General features: G+C 40.0%; 3 protein-coding genes across 3 annotated transcripts; 2 read left to right on the top strand and 1 right to left on the bottom strand.

Annotated features, from left to right (window-relative positions):
- Positions 1–6632, top strand: rundc1 (RUN domain containing 1). Its single transcript, XM_028600023.1, has 5 exons — positions 1–595; positions 2041–2199; positions 4082–4280; positions 4411–4503; positions 4766–6632. Exons 1-5 carry the CDS (start codon positions 203–205, stop codon positions 5626–5628), a joined length of 1707 nt encoding a protein of 568 aa, XP_028455824.1. The 5' UTR covers positions 1–202; the 3' UTR covers positions 5629–6632.
- A 2203-nt stretch (positions 6633–8835) lies between these two features.
- On the bottom strand, positions 8836–12305 carry rpl27 (ribosomal protein L27). Its single transcript, XM_028600524.1, has 5 exons — positions 12213–12305; positions 11576–11658; positions 10953–11122; positions 9258–9368; positions 8836–8922 (listed from the first exon to the last, which is right to left on the bottom strand). Exons 2-5 carry the CDS (start codon positions 11654–11656, stop codon positions 8874–8876), a joined length of 411 nt encoding a protein of 136 aa, XP_028456325.1. The 5' UTR covers positions 11657–11658; positions 12213–12305; the 3' UTR covers positions 8836–8873.
- A 1054-nt stretch (positions 12306–13359) lies between these two features.
- Positions 13360–19936, top strand: ifi35 (interferon-induced protein 35). The gene is made up of 11 exons (XM_028599820.1): positions 13360–13446; positions 13790–13816; positions 14126–14206; positions 15307–15465; positions 16697–16813; positions 16894–17038; positions 17916–18025; positions 18123–18309; positions 19097–19203; positions 19295–19497; positions 19685–19936. The coding sequence occupies exons 2-11, from the start codon at positions 13802–13804 to the stop codon at positions 19740–19742; spliced, it is 1182 nt and encodes a 393-aa protein (XP_028455621.1). The 5' UTR covers positions 13360–13446; positions 13790–13801; the 3' UTR covers positions 19743–19936.
- Positions 19937–20523: the final 587 nt, after the last annotated feature.

Here is a 20523-nt window from a genome sequence, read left to right as displayed (position 1 = left end):
CTGTTTTACAGTTGACTTGACGTGTCTCCGTTTTTGGCTTTGACGTCTGAATCATCCTTACCAAGATGGCGATACACCTGTTTCTCCTCCGGTGGTGATCCTTGTTGTTGTCTGCGCAACGTAAGAAAGCACAGCAGCAGGAACGGACTTTTAATAAACTGGAGACGTGGATAAACAGCTGGAGTGAACTCCGTCATCCAAAATGTCCACAGAGGAGCTGTCAGCCTCGGACAGCGAGGCTGCCTTCGCCGGCGCAGGGGTGCGATGGGCACCGGTAGGCGCTGTGGCCAGTCCCGAGGATGAGAGCGGGAGCGGGAGCGCTGGCCAGCCGAAGCAGAGAGGCTCGTCCTCGGCCACTGATGAGGAAATGGCCGCCAGGCTGGAGAAGCTGGAAGAGGAGCAGGACTTGCTGAACTCTTCTCTCCTTGCCCTCACCTCACACTTTGCCCAGGTTCAGTTCCGACTGAAGCAGATCGTTCACGCCCAGACCGAGGAGAAGGAGAGGATGCTGGCCGAGCTGGAGGAGTTCGCCTTCAGGGGCTGCCCGCATGTAGTGGGCTGCCGAGCTCAGGATGCCAAACAGCTGGAGAACTCGGTGAGACTGCTGGTCATGATTTGATAACACAAAATATAATCCACCATGATGCTACACACTCTTTTACACACCCTGAGTGCATGCCAGGAAAAGATGATAGTCAAAAACATGCAACTGAAATAATAGAATATCCTTGAATTAGATATTCTAATCTTTATTACTTATATTAGCATAGATTTAGGACTGTAGTGTAGTATTTCCATTAATGACAACTGTGTCTCAGTCTCTGCCAAAAGCTGTGTGTGTGTGTGTGTGTGTGTGTGTGTGTGTGTGTGTGTGTGTGTGTGTGTGTGTGTGTGTGTGAGAAAACAATAAGTCAACTGACAGAAAAATAATCAACAACTATTATAATCAGGGTTTGTTTTTTTTTAGGAAAAAGTGCATAACACCCTACTTCCTGCCTCTTAATCAAGAGGATTGTATGGTCATATGTGACAGTTAACTGCAAATGTCTGTGTTTAAGACTGTAAGTTGGACAAAATCTATATTCTTCACTATTTTCTGACATTTTTAAACTAGTAATATAATCAATGATTTGAGAAAGTCAGATTGATCAATAGTGAAAGTAGTGGTTAATTGCAGGTTGTGCAGATCCTCACAGATATATTAAACACTCATAGACACATAAATGGACACTGTACTATATATATATATATATATATATATATATATATAAATGCATAGGTATTAAATACAGACGTGAAACACATGCACAGTGAGTCTCTGTGGTGTTAAGCCCAGTCATATTACCTGAAGTGCTTCACCTCAGTGGCTGTGAGGTTTCTGATAAAAAGCGTGCTTGTTGCGTCACACTCGAGGCTGCTGCGCCCACCTCTGCTGTGTGTTCCCATTGATCTCTTATCTCTGTTGGAAAACGTCTTTTGTGTTGACGCACAGAGCTGAAGGCTCAATGAAAATGCCTCCAGCAGATCCCTATCTGTTTAATAAAGGCTTCTGTGTGTACACAACCATGTTGAAGCAACCTGCTTTGTCGCTGACATTGTTGACTTCCTGCCTCTTTACATTTAGTCTGAACTGAGGTAAAGTCTCGGCCTCACGTAATTATTGTTGTATTGTAATTATTTCTCACCATATTCCCCACCCTAAAGGTCTTTTTATGTCATTTCTCCCTTGCTGCATGCTTTACTTACAGGGGGATCTGGTGAGTATGATGCCTGATGTCTCTCTGAGAGTTTGGTGTGTGTGTATTTTTGTGTTAATGTTGTGACACAAGTACAAAAAGATGCAAAAATAATAAATATATGATAAATTGCTACATGGACTTGTAAATGAAACTTGAATTCATCTTGACTGCAAAAAGCTGCTAGACTGTAAAGGGAATACAGTTTGTTTTTGCAAAGAACTGTGACTCATAATAATAATAATAATAATAATAATAATAATAATAATAAATATGAATAATTGTGTGTTTTTCCTCCTGTCAGAGTGAGAGGGAGAAGAGGGAGCGCCTGGAGGCTCAGAGGGAAAAACAGAAGGATCTCATTTTCCAACTGAAGACACAGCTGGATGATCTGGAGCGCTACGCCTATCAGGAGGGCAGCTACGACTCGCTGCCGCAGTCTGTCGTCATGGAGAGACAGAAGGTGGGATTGTGGAAATGTACTGATGCAAAAATTGCCACTGAATCTGGGTATAATCCTATCACGTGTAGATGTGTCATACTGGCATCAGGTTGCTGATCAGCCTTTAATCCTCATACTTAAAACAATGATTACAACATCCCAAACTAGAAGGGCCCTCGGAGAGCGCAGACCTCCTCCAAGGCATGTCCTATCTCACAGTGTTAATACAGTGTGAATTTTTCCATTTGTTCCAACACCACATGAATGCAGAGCAAACAAAAGGGAAATATAGTGTATCCACCCCGTGAATTTGGATCTGCTCCAAAATGTAATTCCTACCATTCCTTGGCCCATGCTACACCCTTCCAGTTCCACCAGGTTTCATTGGAAAATTGGGCAGGTGTGGCCGGGTTGGATCAGTGGGTAGAGCAGGCGCACATAGACATGAAGGTATATGCCTTGACGCAGAGGTCCAGGGTTTGAGTCCGACCTGTGACGATTTCCTGCATGTCTTCCCCCTCTCTCTCCCCTTTCTCACCTAGCTGTCCTGTCCATTAAAGGCGGAAAAGCCCCAAAAAATAATCTTTAAAAAAATAAATAATAATAAAAATAAATTGGGCGGGTAGTTTTTCCAGAATCCTGCTGACAAATAAACCAACCAACAAAAAAATAAATGGACAAACCAAACCGAAAACATAACCTCCTTGGCAGTGGTGATAAGAGGCCCAACACATACACAAGCTTGTTTTGGATCCTAATTATCACATGTCAGTTATGTCTGAGCACATAATATTGTGTTTACCTATTTCAGATCAGGTGTAACGAGTCTGTTCCTAAAACGCTGCAGGCTTTAGTGTTTCTCATATAGAGAAATCTCTCGGAAAGCCTATCCAAATACATTTTGCAGATTCCAAACCTGCTTTTCAAATGTTTGTATTCTTACTCCTTTCCTTTTAAAGTGTAGATGAACTAAAAGGTCTACCTGATTAGAACGACTAAGAGTGCTAGCAGCTCTGTGAGGCTGTGCTTAAGCACAACAACTTGCTAACATGCTCACAATAACAATGCTAACATGCTGATGGTCAGCATGTATAATGTTGACTATGCTAACCTTTGCTCCTCAGCAAAGTACAGCTGAGGCTAATGGAAATGTTAAGTTTTTCTAGCATTTTGTAATAAACCAAATTCATACCCAATCTAACAGTAGTTGAGATATTTTACACATAAGTAAAATTTCAACCTCATGGTAGCTGTAGAGGAAAAGTCAGAGAATCACCGAGGTAACAAGGGTTCATCCTCTGGGGACCCTGACTGTTTGTACAAAATTGACAATCCATCCAATAATTGTTGAGATATTTCAGTACGGGCCAAAGTAGAGGACAGACTGCATGCTGCTAACGTGGCTAAAAAATGACTTCCCTAATAAGAAGTTGTAAGTAAGAAGTAAGAATGCAATGCTGCTTTGCAACCATCTATGTAGTGTCAGAAGATCGAGCTTCCCACCAACACATTAAGGACACCACTTTGTAATGTAATGTTGTTGAAATGTCCCTCTTGGTTTTTTCTGTTAATAGTATGATTTCTTTTTTTTTGATTAATATTTTTTATTTTCAAGTTCTTTTAAGTCCTCCCCAGTCACACCCTCTGTTTCCTGTAAACACTCTGCACTTTACACTTACCTCTCCCAGACTGTATTCATTTCCCGTTGTCTTTATGTTTGAAAAGAAAAAGAAAAAATTGACAGCAGAGAAAATGAAACCGATATTGTTCTGATGTAAGTTTTATAATTTGCACTGCTGTGCTAAAAAAAAAGTACACCAACACCGATAGAAATGTACCACTGCAGACACCGTGGTTTAGCCTACAACAAGTCTATTATTTAGCGTTCAATCTGTCTTTTCAGGTCATCATTGACGAGTTGATCAAAAAGCTGGATGTGAACCTGAACGAGGACATCGGCAACATGTCGCCCGAGGAGCTGCGACAGAGAGTGGACGCTGCCATTGCTCAGATAGTGAACCCAGCCAGGGTCAAAGAGCAGCTGGTGGATCAGCTCAAAACCCAGATCAGAGACCTGGAGATGTTCATCAACTTCATCCAGGGTACACAGTCTCACATACGGTCCAAACTGTCTGTCTGTCAAGTGGATGAGAATCTCCTGTTTGATGGCAGTGCCTGCTTGTTTGTTTTCATTTCACAGCTGTGAATGATTTTTCTTTTCCTTTTCTAAAGATGAGGTGGGGAACCCTCTCTTACCAGATGGACACAGCCAGCAGCCACGAGCAGCAGGGGCCAATGCCAGAACTCCAGGAGTGAAGAAGAAAGGTCAGTCAGCTCAGATCTCTAACTACAGGTACCATTTAATGTTTGTAGTAATAAAAACCAGTAGAAGACAAGATCTGGAGTTAAGATCTGGCTGAATCTACCCGGCTTTACAGTGTTCAACCAATGGCCTAAATGTTTGTTTTTAAAGATGTATTAACTGGTAAGCTCTAAATGAGCCAGGTTTACTTGATGCTGTGTATAAAACCGCCGGTGTTGCCGTCCAGTATAAGTATGTTCTTGTGGTTCTCATCCCTGACTGCAGTGGACCCAGAGCAGGCCCAGAGGATGCGAGAGACCGGCCTGCAGCTGATCCAGAAGGCCCTCGCCGTGCTGCAGATCTTCGCTGCCAGCCAGTTTGGCTGCGCGTCGGGCCACCTTCCTCAGAACGTGTGGCCTCAGGAGTCGACGCAGCGGGACTACGGGCCCCTGCTGCAGCGTCTGGAGGCAGCTGTGGACAAGGTGCGAGTGCTGGGCTCGCGCAAACAGCCCTCCCTCGAACACGTCGTCAACTACACCAGCAACTCGGCGCTGGGACCTCGAGACGAGCTGACGTCGTCGGTGAGGAAGGAGCTGGCGGTCGCTCTGAAAGACTTGTTGGCTCACGGCCTCTTCTCCCCCTCCCAGACCATGAGCCTGGTGCTGGCCCCCATCTCCTGCCTGCTGCCTTACAGACCAGCCCCACAGAACATGCACCCATGGGAACTCTTTGTTAAGTTCTACCACTCCAAAAACGGGAAAGCATTTGTGGAGACACCGGCCCGCCAGCTTTCGCAGTCCTTCAGCCTGCCTGTAGGGGGCGGCCCGGTGACCGTCACCCCAAAACAGTCTCTGCTGTGGGCCATTCACACCGTGCTGAAGGAGCACGGGCGCTACAAACGAGGGCCAGACACCGAGTTCAAAGCGCTGGTGTGCATGGCTCTGAACGAGCAGCGGCTGGTGTCGTGGCTCAACCTGCTGTGCAAGTCTGGTACCCTGATACACCCGCACTACCAGTGCTGGAGCTACATGGCCCAGACGGGCTTCGAAGGAGCCCTGCGAATCCTGGGCCGCATCAGCCACCTCAAATTCAACCTCCCGGTGGACCTGGCTGTTCGGCAGCTGAAGAACATTAAGGATGCTTTCTGAGGAGGCAACACATCCCATTAAAAAAAAAAAGTCATCAGTCTATCAAGTATTTTGATCAGCTGAACTACACTACTCTTACCTGGTGTTCAGGACCAAAAGCATGACTTTGAGCTTCAAGTATGTAACCTTTTTTAAAGGTTTTTTTTTTTTTAAGTAGCCAGCCATCTTAAGTAAAGTATGTGATGTTTAAAGTACATGCATGGATGATTGTGTTGTGTCAGCCACGAGCAACCATAATCTGCATATCCCATTATGTTTAAGATGCCAAAATGTCAAAGATGACAATGCTACGCGTACTGTAAACATGCCTTAGAATGGAGATTGAGATTACCTCATGTTTAGAGAAGCCTTCCTGACCTGTGCTCATCATACCGGATCATTCCCCCCCCCTGTGTACATGATATCGTCCTAACCTGTGCAGCAAAGAGACAGGTTGGACGCATACAGTATTCAATACTGTAATGTGCTCGCTGCTGAGACAATCCAGGAAGAAAGGGAAAAAAAAAAAATGAGCAGAAACTCAATACTGTGGCTTCTACACAGTAACAAGAGCTCGTGATGTATTGGTCCATTGTTCACAGGGGGAAAAGTACCGGGACGAAATCATGTGTAGCAGATTGCTTGATCAGGTCAACTTAAAATGTCTTACACCTCTTACAGTTTCCATCAGAATGCACTCTTCAAATGTAAAGTTTTGTGTAACATTGTCCACAAATGCGCAGCTATCAATGACTCCATAAACGTCTGAAGCTGTTCTCACTTAAGCACGTTGTGTTTCGGGTGTGTTAGACCCTGTATGAACTGCTGCTCTTCTCCTATTTCAGGTGACAGTATGATAAGAATGATGTAATGTCCCGTATGTAACATGATTGTAGGATGTAAAAGGTTTAGTTCTTTCTGTTTTTTTTTCAGCAAAAGTAGTTTTTATCTTCCTGAGACCGCTGAGTTGCACGAATCCTATCCTTAAATACTGAATGTACAAACCGTAGATGCTATTAAACTGAGGCGGAGTTTATATCAGCTGTATGTTGCCCGGCTGTTTATGGGATTGAAACTTCAGTGTTTGTGGGCCCACATGTACAGGTATGTGTACCTGCGCTTGTATTTCCCGAGATGAAAAGCTTGTGCACTTTGGGACTTGAGTGCACCTGGAGACACATTTTATTGTTTATTTGATGTCACTGTGTAATTGGAGCCTTTGTGTTCCGTTTGAGCTATGTGTAGTAAATATGCTATATTTAGCTTCCTAGTTTCCCCATTTTTGTTTCGCTGTTACGTTGTGATTTATGTAGACTTATTTATTTAATAATAGCGTGTTTTAGCACTTAAAGTAGCTAAAAACAATAGACACGCTCAATCATTTAAATGTAGCTATTTATGTAATTTTTTATTTACCTACTTTAATTAAAAATTATATATTGGGAGATTTGAATTGAGTTTGTTTTGTTTTATCATGTTTAATGCATACCTACTGAACAGATGTAAACAAATTAAATGGTAAAAAAAAACCAACTGCTGTGTTGCTTGAGTCTTTATCCTTTCAGTTTTAAAAAAATGTACAGATTATAGATTTAGTTTTAATAGCAATCATTTTTTTATCCAACTTTATTTGAACCCATTCCACGCAGAACAAAGGTGACAGAATCTCCTGGAGACGTCTATTGTATATGTTAAATGAAAATACTTGTACATTGATTTCAATAAATGAAAAAGATTTGTTTATTGGGCGAAATAATCCATCTTCCAGAACGTTGTTCATGAAAATGTTTTGTCTGTCCCTCGTTACCACCACTGAGGTGCCCTTGAGCAAGGCCCTTAACCTCCAGCCTCTCAGTGGCCAGCAGATCAGACTGTGGGCAGCTTCCAGGTATCAATGTGGAACTGTGTGAACTGCAAACAGAGGCTGCCTCTCGGTGAACCTTCCCTGAATAAATAAAAGGTAAAAAAAAATCTACAAATATTAAATGAAATATAAAAATATTAGGTTATTTTTAGGTTAAGTTATAGTCACTATGTAAGATTTACTGTATTCAATTAGTTTGGAATAACAGATCTATTGAAGCAGTTTTCTGCCATGAAATATCAGTTCCACACAAACTTTCCATGTGGAGTAATTTTCATTTTGTTGTAAAAAAGAATTCCTTATATTTTTATTTTGCTTATTAGGAGGTATTGGGAGAAAACGAATTATGTTTGTTGTCCTGAATTATTTATTATAAGTCCTGTACTGAAGTTCAATTTGAGTTACTCACACTTTAAAACTTTTAAAACATGTTATGTTTGTACTTTACAGTTCTACTTCATTACATTGATTTTATAACCAAGTACTTTCAAGATCAAGGTTACAAACTGTATATAACCAATACTGTACTTTTATTCAGTGATGAAAAGTTACCAAATACATATTCTCAAGTACTATACTTGTGCTACTTCATTTGATAACATTTTATAGATTCAGAATACAAAATATAAATCAGCTTAAAACATTAAAGATTAAACTATTATCTAACTATCTTCGGACGATCAAGATAAAGTTCATCAACTCGAGGGTGGTCATGACGATGGTATGCTCATGTTGCAAATTGTAGGTTTTGTTAAAAATAAACCTAAAAAGTATAGCAATTAAAATTAGCCCCAACTTTATTCGCTGCAACAATAAAGAGATGAACCCATTGCATCAGAAAATATAATCCAATAATAGATTCTTCTGAAATGGGCTATTCTGCACAAGTAATTTTACTTTAAGTACTTTGTTTTGATGGCAATACTTTCATTTTACTTTAAAATTTTGAATACAGGTCTTTTACAAAGTATCACCTCATGCAAAAAAAAAAAAAAAATAATCTGCACGTTTTAGATATTACCAACGCATTAGTCTACCGTGAGCAGTGTTTTAATTGTTAAAGTGAAGATGATTTTAACTTTAACGGTTTATAATGAATGTTTTAATCTTAAGTTTTGTTTGTAAAATCTAAACCTGAAAGTGTGGAGGTACCTCAAAACTGGACTTCATGTATGTGGGTACTTACTACTGCTCCTAAAATGGCTTTAAACCTCGCCACAGTACATGCAGTAAAACTACTGAAACATTTCAAAAAAGGATTTTCACAAGTATTGTACGAACCAGACAAATAATCCTCAGACTGGGGAACTTGGCAAAGACGGTAAAAATACTTCAAAATGTAAATCAAGAGTCAACAGTCAAAATCCATTTTTAAACATTTATTTGTGAAACCAAAGTGAAGTTAGAATCTGAGCTTCTGGAAAAACCACTTGTTCTTGCCCGTCTTGTACCTAAAAACAGAACACGGTAGTTTAGCACAATGGATGTGATAACATGTCATTCAAAGTGTTTAAAGTTACCTGCATCAAAATCTGGACAACTGATCTCACTATCTTAAAAAAAATAATCACACTGCAGCAACAGAAAGGCTTTTTGGTCTGAATACTTATGTTTGCCATCAGGATTATTAAACAAATGATGCATTCACAAAAGACATTGATCTATTAGTGACGGGCATTATAAGGTAATCACTAACAGCATGTGGCGAAGGCAATATCTCCGGTTGAACTTCTATTGAAGAGACCATTTCTACCATCATTTGCCCGAATGAACTGCATGGACTCACCTCTCCTCAAACTTGACCTTGGCCTCCCGCCTGGCTTTGCGCTTGAGAGCAGGATCCCTGAAGACGTCCTTGTTGACAACAGTTTTGTCCAGAGGAATATCCACAGAGTATCTGAAAGAAAGGCAGCGCAACAATGAAAACTGGTTGTTTAACTCCTCCACTTTTACACGCGTTTATTCAACAGAATAGCTTTCTTTATTCCGTTTTAAATCTGTACACAAGTGCTGCACACAAGAGCAGCTGGAGGTACCTAAAGATTAGAAATACTTTATCACAGCTCAGATTCTCATTGGGGCTCACAAACTTGCTATCCGATCATAAACCTGCTCTTTACATCTATGTGCATTTCGGTTAACATCTAGTATATGCACAGGAATTAAACTGTTACTGCAGCCGATTAAAGGAGAAACATTTTAGGCAAAACGCACTTTAAGCAGGGAACATGTTGAAGTCAACAGCCACTCTTAACTTGGTCTCCCTCAAATATTTGTCATGTTTAAATATTGCTCTAGAATGACATTGCAAAATCATCAAATTTACTTCAATTAAATTTACACAGCCTACCAACATCTATCAAATATGACAATAAAACTGAACCGATTCCTGCATCAGAGCTACAACAATCTGCTTCCAAGGGTGAGTGGATGATTATCACGGAATCTAGTTTCTTAAAGAGCGTTTTACCCCTTTTAAATAAGAAAAACTGAATATATTAATCTTTTCAACCCCTCCAAGTAACATGTCTAAAGTATATATATGTCAGGAAAACAATCGCTGATACAATGTTTGGACTCAGACATTTATACGGATTCATTTTGTAAATTAAAAACTGGTTTGTCTTCATATTGTTTGAAATACTGAGTGAGTCAGTAATGCTGGGGTGAGGAGGTTTAATGTGTATGGGTTCCATAGAAGCAACACAAAGACCAGAATGATTGAACACATGGCTGGGATACAAGTTTCTCGTGCAAATTATATATATAAAAAAAAAAAAAAAAAAAAAAAAAAAAAAAATCGACAATAGTACTGTGAAGCAGCCGCTGGTTTCTGATGCATTTCCCCCCCACTGTAAATTCACGTTAAGTTTTGTATTAATGATATCCTCATTTTCCGTGAGACAGAAACGCCATCTCCTGGTTAATTCAGCAATAAATGATTATGGCCACCAGTTTAAGCATGAGAACTTGTTCTTCACTCAGTTTTATACAGCGGTCAGCTCTAAATGCGACACTAGACATGAGCCTAGATCTCTGCTGCTATGAAGAGGCAGTTGGGAACAAAATGCTGCTTCATATTTGCAGAATTTATACAAAATTCTCATAGAATCCTAAAGTGATGACTGTTTGGGTAGCTTTTATCTAGCAGTTAGCAGCACGTGAAATTTAGCCTGAGCAATTAAATGTTTTCTAACAAAATGCAGGTTGGGAGTTGCAGTTTGTTTCTCTTACAGTTTTATGCCCACCGGTTTATACATCTGTACTATTAATATCCTTTTACACTGATTGAAAAGGACAGTTTAATGTCCATCATTAGTCTTAAAGTACATCAGTTATTCTGTAAGTATGTTTTGCTTCATCAACCTACCGCCACATTTGTATTGTTGGGGAATAAGCGCTGCTGCACATCAGTAAAATAAGTAAGTTAGCAACGAAATCTCCTATCATAGGACAATGTGAATAGACAAAAGACATTAACCTGGTGGGCATGAGGTGGTTGTAGTTGAACACCTTGACAAAGGCCTTGATCTTGGACCTCTTGGCGATCTTCTTTTTGCCCATGGTTGTGGTCACCTTACGGGGATAGCGGTCGATGCCTGCGACCAGAGCGTGGCTGTAAGGACGGTCGGTTGTGCCATCATCAATGTTCTGCAAAGAGACAAATCTTTTAAAGCGACTGATGTCAGGCAGACACTAAGCATACAGTGGTGCTGCTTATTTCACATACTTGACACTTGCAAATAATATAACTGTTTTTTCGTTGCTCTCAATGCTTGCAGCTAAAAACAAGAACAACAAAGCAGAGCAACGGTAAAACAAGCCTTTAACTACAAATGCACAATAAAATTGACATTTGAAAACAGACAATAGTGCAATCTGCTGGAATAAACATGGAACGATTGACGTAGCTAACAGGTTGCTTAATAACGTTAAGTTACATGAGGTAAGTGGATATGACACTGGAAAAGTCAGTAAATTCCATGCAGGTGAACATGGGAGACGTACCAGTGAATGTCCGCTCTGAACATGTGTATATGTATATACAGGTCTTTGGTAGGCCTATTAGGCAGCGGATAAAATCCACCTATAGCCATGTTTTACCTTGACGATGACAGCCTTGCGCCCGGCGTAGCGTCCAGCTAGGACCATCACCACCTTCCCAGGCTTCATGAACTTGCCCATTTCTGCCACAAAGAAAATATTGTCAAACCCCTGTGTAACCTCATCAAATTCAATAAGTCACCAGCAACATTACCGATGTGAACATGACTATGTCGAACACTGAAACCTGGGGAAATATCAGTTCTCGGCTCGTTGTTGCTGCCTGCTTAGCGGGCTAAGGTAGCATTAGCATCTCGCTAAGGTACGGCTATCAAACAATTTCTAGAGCTTTTAACATTTATTTTCACACGCATTGGATAGTTACATTTAGATAAGTTACAGTAAAACCAAATGGCACAAGACAGTGTGAACATATAAAATTAGCGTCTTCAACAGATGGTTCATATGCAAACTGTGCGTCAACATGAAGGAAGCTGCCATGTTGAAATGAGCACTACGGAGACGAAGAGCTGCATTAAACGCTAATTTTCTACCTTTGTCAATTCAAAATACACGAAAATAACAGACTCATCTTAGCTAAAGGAGTGATGGTCGTACGTGTGGTATGATAAAAACAGTTAAATTGTCCAGATTAGGAGCGATGGATGAAGATTGTTTCAAGGGAAATTTCACTCACTGATGCTGTTCTACGGCCACCGCTAACAGGAAAGGAAGCCGAGATGGTTTTTGTGACCTTTGACACTACCGATCCACCTACGTCACTTCCGGGTGTAACTTTCTATTGATAAAGAGCGTTGTTTATTTATTTCTTTAAAAATGCATTACACTGCTAAAATGTTCTTTTTCTTTTTTTTTAAAGAAAAAAATGTTCTTTAATAATAATAAAAAATTATGACGTTAGCTACATATATTAATGCTTAATTTATTCACAGCATTAATTGTGTGGTGGACGAATACCAAAGCAGAGGGGAATGTAACTGAGTATGCTACATATACTCAAGCACTGTACTTATTTGAGGTACTTTACTTAAGTATTTCCGTTTATGCAACTTTATACTTCAACTCCACTGTATCTTAGAGGCAAATACTGTACTTTTAACTCCACCACATTTATTTGTTCACGGCAGACATGTTGACATGTCATAGTAGGAAAAGCACAGGTGTATTCCAAACCATTAATGATGGCTGCATTCCACTTAGGAGAGGCCCTGGTATTGTGCATGCTGACTCACTGAAATAGCTTACTGGGACACGTGATGGAATTGAGCCATCGTTAAGGTTATCAATTTCAGCTGTGCTTTTCTATGACAAGTCAAAATGTCTGCTGTGAAAAAGGTCTTAACATAAATCAATTAATAAATTAAGATGTCTTATTAAATCATACTCTGTATAGAGTAGTTAAATTAGTTCCACCTTTATCAGCTGCAACATTAAAGTGATGAACACATTAATGCATCACTAATTATAATATTCTGAAATGGGACATTCTGCATTAATGAGTAAGTATATTTTTACACTTTTACTTTATTAGGATTTTAAATGCAGGCATTTTACTGGTAACAGGATATTGCTGTGATTTATACTTTTACATAAAATATTTCAGTAGGCCTACTTTGAAGTGGCTTTGAATGTAGCCTAACTAGTAACTAGGCTACAGCTGCAAGATGGAGTAAAACTTAAATTTTACACTAAAATACGTTAAACTGTAAGTCGTCATAATTAAAAAAAAAACGTAGGCCTAATTATTATTATTTAAATATTATAGGTTTGGTGCTTTGCGCTTGTTAAAATGTAAAGAGAGAATATTTCCGACAGCACCTGAATGCAGCACCACACAGCGGATTCTGTCTGCTGCTCGGAAAAGAAACCGAAAGAATAAATGCCACTTACGCACAGATCGTCGACTGGATGTAAGTTCTTACCTAACTGCTTATTAGTAAAAACTTAAACATTACTAAGTTTGGTTCAACATATTAATATAACGATAGCATGTTAGTTTTCAGATGTCATAACTCTTGTTGAATGTGACTAATTTAAAATTATTCTCACGTATTAAACGATATTTAAAGAGTCGGTGGTTTGTTTATCTGAAAATAGGGCCTACAGTGTATCAATAACCAAAAGTTTATTGTTTAACAGTGTTATTCCTGACTGACACACAGTCTTTGTTAGGTATATGTTAATAACTGCATTTAATACACTGACTTTGACTGACAGAATGTAAAAACTGTAATATTTTGTGATTTATTTCAGATTACTTTCACTATGTCTTCAGATGAGGTGAGACGTCACTTTGCTTCTTCATGTTGTTATTCTTCCTTGTTATGTTGTTAAAAAAAAAATACACATTATAGGCTGATTTACTGAATTTAGGCCTATCTGTAATATTACAACATATACATATACAATTTCCTCTGTGAGATGAACTGTTTTTACTAACTTATCCTCATAAAAAGAAGTCTACCTAACTTAAAGCTCTTCTGTGTTATACAACCTGGGTCTTGATTAGGTCTTAAGGGTTTTTTTTACATTAATATGAAAACTATGAGTTTATTTATCCTCCATTAATCGTGTGTCAATGTGTTTCAGGATTTCTCTCTGGTGTTGACGGACCCACAGCCATTAGAGAACACCTTGGAGGGAATAAAGACTTTAATCACCAGCTACAAGGTGCACTAAACTCATGTATCGGACAGTAGTACAGTACAAAGTAGACAGTATAGTGTGGCTTGCACTGCAGTGTATTGTGTTTTAACATGAAGCAGATTATACTTTACCAATTAACAGGTTTCCATGCCCAGAGCAGCACATAAGATAAGAAATAGAAACACTAAATAAAAACAAGAATTTTCAAGTATTATACAGATATACAGGTAATATGTGACAATTGAATATAGGTATAGACATAGGCTATACAAGAGATGTTACTCACACAGATACAATGTATCTAAATGCCATATTCTACACATGCTTTAGGCTTCTGTATGTATAACAATACAGTTAAGTTCAAGTTTATTGTCATTTATTTAGGAAACAGGAATTCATACAATAGTGTTGTTTGTACAATAGGAACTCTCAATTTAAAAAAACAAAAGTCCAAAATTAAAATATGCAGTAAAATATTAAAAAGATAAAAAAGTGACAACATACCACCATGTGAGACACACTGAAGGGAGATCCACGCCCTATTTAACTTTTAATTCAGATCCAAACTTGTATTGCATATTATTTAACTTCTTATAGTTTCCAAAGATGCCAAAATTCCCATTTTGAACCAAAAGTAATTATCAATTTGACATGCAGTTTCAGCCTTAACAAATGTGGCATATGGCTTTAAAGACACTTTATTTATTTTTTAAGATTTTTTTTTTTATGGGCATTTTCACCATTAATGATAGGACAGTTCAGATATGAAAGGGGAGAGAGAAGGGGAAGACACACAGGGAAACCATCACAGGTCAGATTGGAACCCTGGACCTTCTGCATCGAGGAATAAACCGCTACATATGTGCTCCTGCTCTACCAACTGAGCTAACCAGCCACAAGGCTAAGACACTTTATTGCAATAAATTAAACCCAAAGATAACATTCCCTCTTAGTTAAGGGGAATTACAAAAGGTAAAATTTAGTTGTTTTGTGTCCTGCTCAAAATAAGTTTTCAAAGAGGCTTCCACCTGTCAGGTTGAATTTGGGGAAATGTGCGTAAAAGGATGCACCTGTGTTTGCTTACTTTGGTAAAGTACATTCATTTTCAGCTTTTTTGTCCACAGAAAAAGCATGAACAGCTGATCCAGGAGCAACAGGAGCTGGCCACCAGCAGAGACGACCGGCGGGACATGACTGAGAAGTTCAAGCAACGCTCCGTCAAACTGGCCCAGGATCTGAAAGAGGACCAGCGCTCATACCAAGAGCAGATTGAAAATGAAAAGGTAGCCACGCTTTGATGTTTAAGCTTCACTGTGCACAAAGATGTACGTATGTGTAGCAGGGGTGGGAATCACAGGGTACGATATGCAATACACTGCTCACAATACAGATAATCTCCCAATACAGCAATTCTGCGATAATCAATATATTCAATCCTATAATGAGACATCACGATATCGGTCTAACTATGAATACAAATCCTGCAAGGTTAAGTGCAGGTTTTCTCTCTCTCTATTTACTGCAAGTCCAAACTGTTAGAAAATGGCACAATTCTGCAGCACAAGTTTTTCAGTCTGTATATTAAAATGACACAAACATAGAGCAACTATGGGTCCAGACTGTGGACTTAAATGGGGCTGGTACATCTGTTATCTTACTCAAACTGCTGTCCGCCATCCTGTTGAAAACCTCTTCCTCTTCGGCTAGTTAACTAGTGTTTTAAGTTCCCCTCATTCGTGTGCTAAACACCACCTTGAGGAGCCGAGTAGCAATGCTACTATATCTAATAACTAATCTATTTAGAATGCCTTATTTTATTAATTAAAACATCAATATTTGGCGCCAGCGTATCGATTCTCTTATTGTACGAAGGAGGACAACGATATATTGCCGTATAGGTATTTGGTCCCACCCCTAATGTGCAGAGTTTGTTTTCACATCTGCTGGAGGGTTAAAGTTTCTCTGTGCTCATTATAACATGTGTACGTAGAGAGAATTTTTTTCACAACATCTAGTTTGGATCAATCATTGGTCCGGTATGCAACTTGGACAATTTTTGGAGACACCTTGTGTTTAGTAGTTAAACTTCTGAAATGAAGGAAATATTTGCATAGTTATAGATATTTAGGTTTCTCAATAAGAGAGAAAGAAGAGATGTACTAAAATGTCACATTTTTAATGAGGTTAAAACTCAGACACTAGAATTTATCGAGCCTATAATACATACAAATTCTGCATGACTGCATCACGTTCTTACACTGACTCAAGAAGATCTTTTTTCGTATGCATAGCCTGTGAACAGTATTTATGTAGCAGTTTTAAGAACCGTACAAACATGGTTTGCACTTAAAAATGAAAGGAGAAAATTCATTATAAAAGCAGTAACTATTTGCGTTAAATAGATAAAAAACAAAAGGGAATATAATAAAAAGGCCTTTGTTGAACAAGTAGTGATTTCAAATATGTACCATTGATTCGAGGTACTGACAGGTTGCTTTGTTGCCTGTCTTGCAGGCGAAGCTGAACTCGATGAAGCAGGAGGAGAGCGAACTGATGAAGGAGATCCAGAAGGTGGGGGAAGCTCTGAAGGAGGAAGAGGCCAAAAAAGACCATCTGACTCAGCAGAGTGAGGTACGTTTATCAACTCAACCCACCGCCACCCGCCGTCTAATCTCTCACACGTCCAGTAAACCGGTCCCTTTTGATTCCAGGTGTTCACAGCTGTACCAGAGAGGGAGGTCGTCTTCACCGGCTCGACGGAAAGCGAAGCCGACACACAAACATTTGAAATGAAGCCACGAGTAGTCTATCCGATGGAGGGCGGGACAGCACTGATTACATTTGAGGAAGAAGTCGGTGAGTTTGGTTTATCTGTGTTTTTTTGCCCCCAACGGCTCCTTCCAGGCAGTGCTGCCTAGGATTAGGCACTGGTTATGGTTGGTGTTAGGGTTAGGGTTAGGGTTAGGTGCCTTGAAGGCAGCAGTCGCAGCGCTGCCTGGAAGGAGCCGTTGGGGGCAAAAAACACCATCGAGCGTGAGTTTGTATGCAAGCTGCCGCCGCTGTGTTTCACTCATCTGTATTTGTTAGAGGGAGAATCTGGGTTTTTCTATGATTGTTTATAAGATTTCCCCATGTGAGATCCTTGGGATTCTGCCAAAAAAAAAGTTTTTATTTTTTATTTTTTTTTAAACCAAGCCACTGGTCCTTTCCAATTTAAAGTACTAGTTCATTTAACACAGTTATCTAGTCTTTAAACAGCAGAATGCAAAGTGTATGTTGGAGCACTTTTATTCTAAAACTAGAGATGCAGGTTTCTGAAATCTGAAGGTACTTGTAGATACAGAGTACCAATCCAAAACCTGGCATTTGTTGATCACAGCTGTCAATCATGACAAGCCCCTTTTTTATAGCATCAGCATATTTGAGGTGTATTTAGATTTTTTTTGTTTGGCCCATGTCCCATCCGCTTACATGAAGGGGGCGGGATTCATGACCTGTATTGCAGCCAGCCACCCCAGGGGGGGGCAATCGCGAGGTTTTGGCTTCACTTATACACTCTATGCATCTACCTCTGGTTGACACAATGTGTCTCGGGCTTCAGAGGAAAATAGCTCTCACAGTCAGTTTAAAACAAACAAATAAATTGAAAGAAGGTTTTTGGGTGCAAGGCCCCTGTAAGGTATCCAGTTCGACTGGTAGTACTGATAGAACTCTGTGTTCCTTCTGTCATCAGTGGCCAGGAAGATCCTGGCCTCGAAGAAGCAGCAAGTGGATCTGGGAGGAGGGTGCATCATCACTGTTGAGGTCCAGCCAGTTCATCTGATGCTGCCCAGGCTGGTGGAGGTGCGACACAGAGCCTTTTATTTGTTTTTTACTACCACTGATCAATATCGGTATTCATTTCCTGTGAGTGATCTGATGTCGTCTGTCTGTCCTGCAGATAGACTCTGAGGTGAGTCCTCAGCACATACTGATCTCCAACCTGCCCACCAACCTGGACACCGAGACTCTGCTGAACAAGCTGGAGATCCACTTCTCGAAGAGGAAACACGGAGGCGGAGAGGTGGAGAACTGTGAAATGCTGCCTGACTCTGGGACTGTGGTCCTCACATTTGTGGATAAACACAGTGAGCAGGCTTCTGTTTTTTATATTCAATACTGAGATTATGATGGAGTACAGTTCCGGTTGAATGTTATTTATGGGAGAACATTGGAGACTACAGCTGTTCATTATGGCAAAATATGAATCAACACGTATTTTGAAATTCTACTATAATACATACGTTGTAGGCTATGCACCTGAAAGAGAACTACTACTACTTTTTCTACTGCACAGACAGGATGTATTGTGTAGGTCAGTGGTTCCCAACTTGGGGTCAGGGCACCCCTCAGGGGGGCGGCAAAGATCACAGGGGGGGGCGCAAGTCTTTATCTGGTTTGAGGTTGAGGTAAAAAAAATAAAAATATTTGCAGGTTACAAATTACAATAATACACTAGAATATATAATGTATACAAAAGTCTGTATGAAAACTATGTATTTTTGTTCTCGCTTAAAATTGTAGGTAGGCTACTTAGTAGGCCAAACCTCCGGGACCTCTTAACCTGGGACCCTTGCTGTCATCAGGTCAGCTGCTAGCTGCTATCATTTTTTTATGTCAATGGTTTTTCCTGCTGCCACGGCCTCACTATTTTATGAATGAAACGTGGCGGACAAACGTAAAAGTGCTGATAACTCCTCTGTATCAAAAAAGAAAGTAAGGCTCTATGTCGAGAGTTACCTCAACTTCCATTTCGGGGGGTCAGCTTTTCTTAGACATGAGTAGGGGGGGCGCTAAGGAAAAAAGGTTGGGAACCACTGGTCTAGGCTGTGTTTTGGTCTGACTCCCAGCTGATAGAACCCTTTGTGCTTTCAGTTGCCAGAGGTCTGACAGATACAGAGTACCATGATGTGAAGCTACAACAGAAGACTCACAGAGTGAGGGTGACTCCTTTTCTCAACGGAAAGATCACAAATTTAAAGGTGAGCATTTGTCAGGAGAAAAGAAGTTTTTCACTCTCAGATGCTTTGTTGTTGCCAGCATTTATTTTTTATTTTACCCTTTCCCTCCCAGACCAAGATGTCGGCGTGTCCTCGGACAGTGCTGCTGACGGGAATCCCCGATGTCATGGAGCGGGAGACCCTGCAGGATCTGCTGGAAATCCACTTCCAGAAAAGCAGCAACGGCGGAGGAGAGATCGAAGCCTTCCTCTACAACCCGCTGGGTCAGCACACCTCGGCCCTGTTTGAGGGCGTCTCCGAAGACAAAGAGGAAAAGTAGGATTACATTTATCACCGTTGCTTCTTAAAAAAAAAAAAAACAACCTCTGGTTCAGGGTGAGATCGTCTGATGTAAACCCTGCATCTGTTTCAGTCTGTTTTCACACCTTTTGTGATGGACGTATAATTTAGTACAAAGTTATGATGGTTCTTATCTTATAAAACTGCCCTTTCTTTTTTCTAGAACAAAGTCTCTGACTCCTGTCACTATTGGGGATATCACTTTTGAAGAAAGTATTTAATCTTTTTTCTTTGTCGAGTTATTTAATAATATAAATAAATGACAAATAATTCAAGTGTAATTACAATGATGTAATCAATAAGGAATCTGTATGTTTAGCAGTTTTATTACATTAAAATGTAACGGGTCTGCACATTATTACTTTTTCCATTATGAAAGTGCAATTAAACTGTTGTGAAAGACCGTATACGTATCTATGGGCACAGGCTTACATTTTCTTTAGATTGGTAAAAAGCAACACACACACACACACACACACACACACACACACACACACACACACACACACACACACACACACACACACACACACACACACACACACACACACACACACACACACACACACACACACACACACACACACACACACACACACACACACACACACACACACACACACACACACACACACACACACACACACACGTGGAGTTTGATGAAGCTAACCAACTAGCAGCCAGTTAGCACAGCTTAGCATGACTGTAAATATGAGTTCTATTTGTTCAGCAGCGCCTCAAGCTCACTTATTAACATTTTCTATCCATTTTATTTAGGCAGTACAAAAACTGACAACTTTTGATTTTCTGTAGGGTAATTCCTTGTCTGGGTATTGTTGCCAGGCAACCACTGGAGTCTCCAGAAAGTCACAGGAAAAAATTCGAAGTATGAAAGGCATTTTTGTGATAAGCGTTCATTTTTGCAAATGCCATTCTTAAAATGAATAATAACAAATAGTTTGACATTCCCTTGAGTGCACTGTAAAAAAACATGAAAAATAA

The sequence above is a fragment of the Perca flavescens genome, chromosome 15 (assembly GCF_004354835.1).
Source record: "Perca flavescens isolate YP-PL-M2 chromosome 15, PFLA_1.0, whole genome shotgun sequence".
NCBI classification, from domain to species: Eukaryota; Metazoa; Chordata; class Actinopteri; order Perciformes; family Percidae; genus Perca; species Perca flavescens.
This window is presented reverse-complemented; position numbering and strand designations above follow the sequence as displayed.

Coding starts and splice junctions, on each gene's coding strand:
- rundc1 (XM_028600023.1), top strand. CDS start 203: ATGTCCACAGAGGAGCTGTCAGCCTCGGACAGCGAGGCTGCCTTCGCC. Junction 2,200..4,081: donor TCGTCATGGAGAGACAGAAG/GTGGGATTGTGG, acceptor CTGTCTTTTCAG/GTCATCATTGACGAGTTGAT. Junction 4,281..4,410: donor GTTCATCAACTTCATCCAGG/GTACACAGTCTC, acceptor CCTTTTCTAAAG/ATGAGGTGGGGAACCCTCTC.
- ifi35 (XM_028599820.1), top strand. Junction 14,207..15,306: donor CTTTAATCACCAGCTACAAG/GTGCACTAAACT, acceptor TTTTGTCCACAG/AAAAAGCATGAACAGCTGAT. Junction 19,498..19,684: donor TCCGAAGACAAAGAGGAAAA/GTAGGATTACAT, acceptor TCTTTTTTCTAG/AACAAAGTCTCTGACTCCTG.
- rpl27 (XM_028600524.1), bottom strand. CDS start 11,656: ATGGGCAAGTTCATGAAGCCTGGGAAGGTGGTGATGGTCCTAGCTGGA. Junction 11,123..11,575: donor GCAAGGCTGTCATCGTCAAG/GTAAAACATGGC, acceptor GTCTCTTTGCAG/AACATTGATGATGGCACAAC. Junction 9,369..10,952: donor AACCACCTCATGCCCACCAG/GTTAATGTCTTT, acceptor CCTTTCTTTCAG/ATACTCTGTGGATATTCCTC.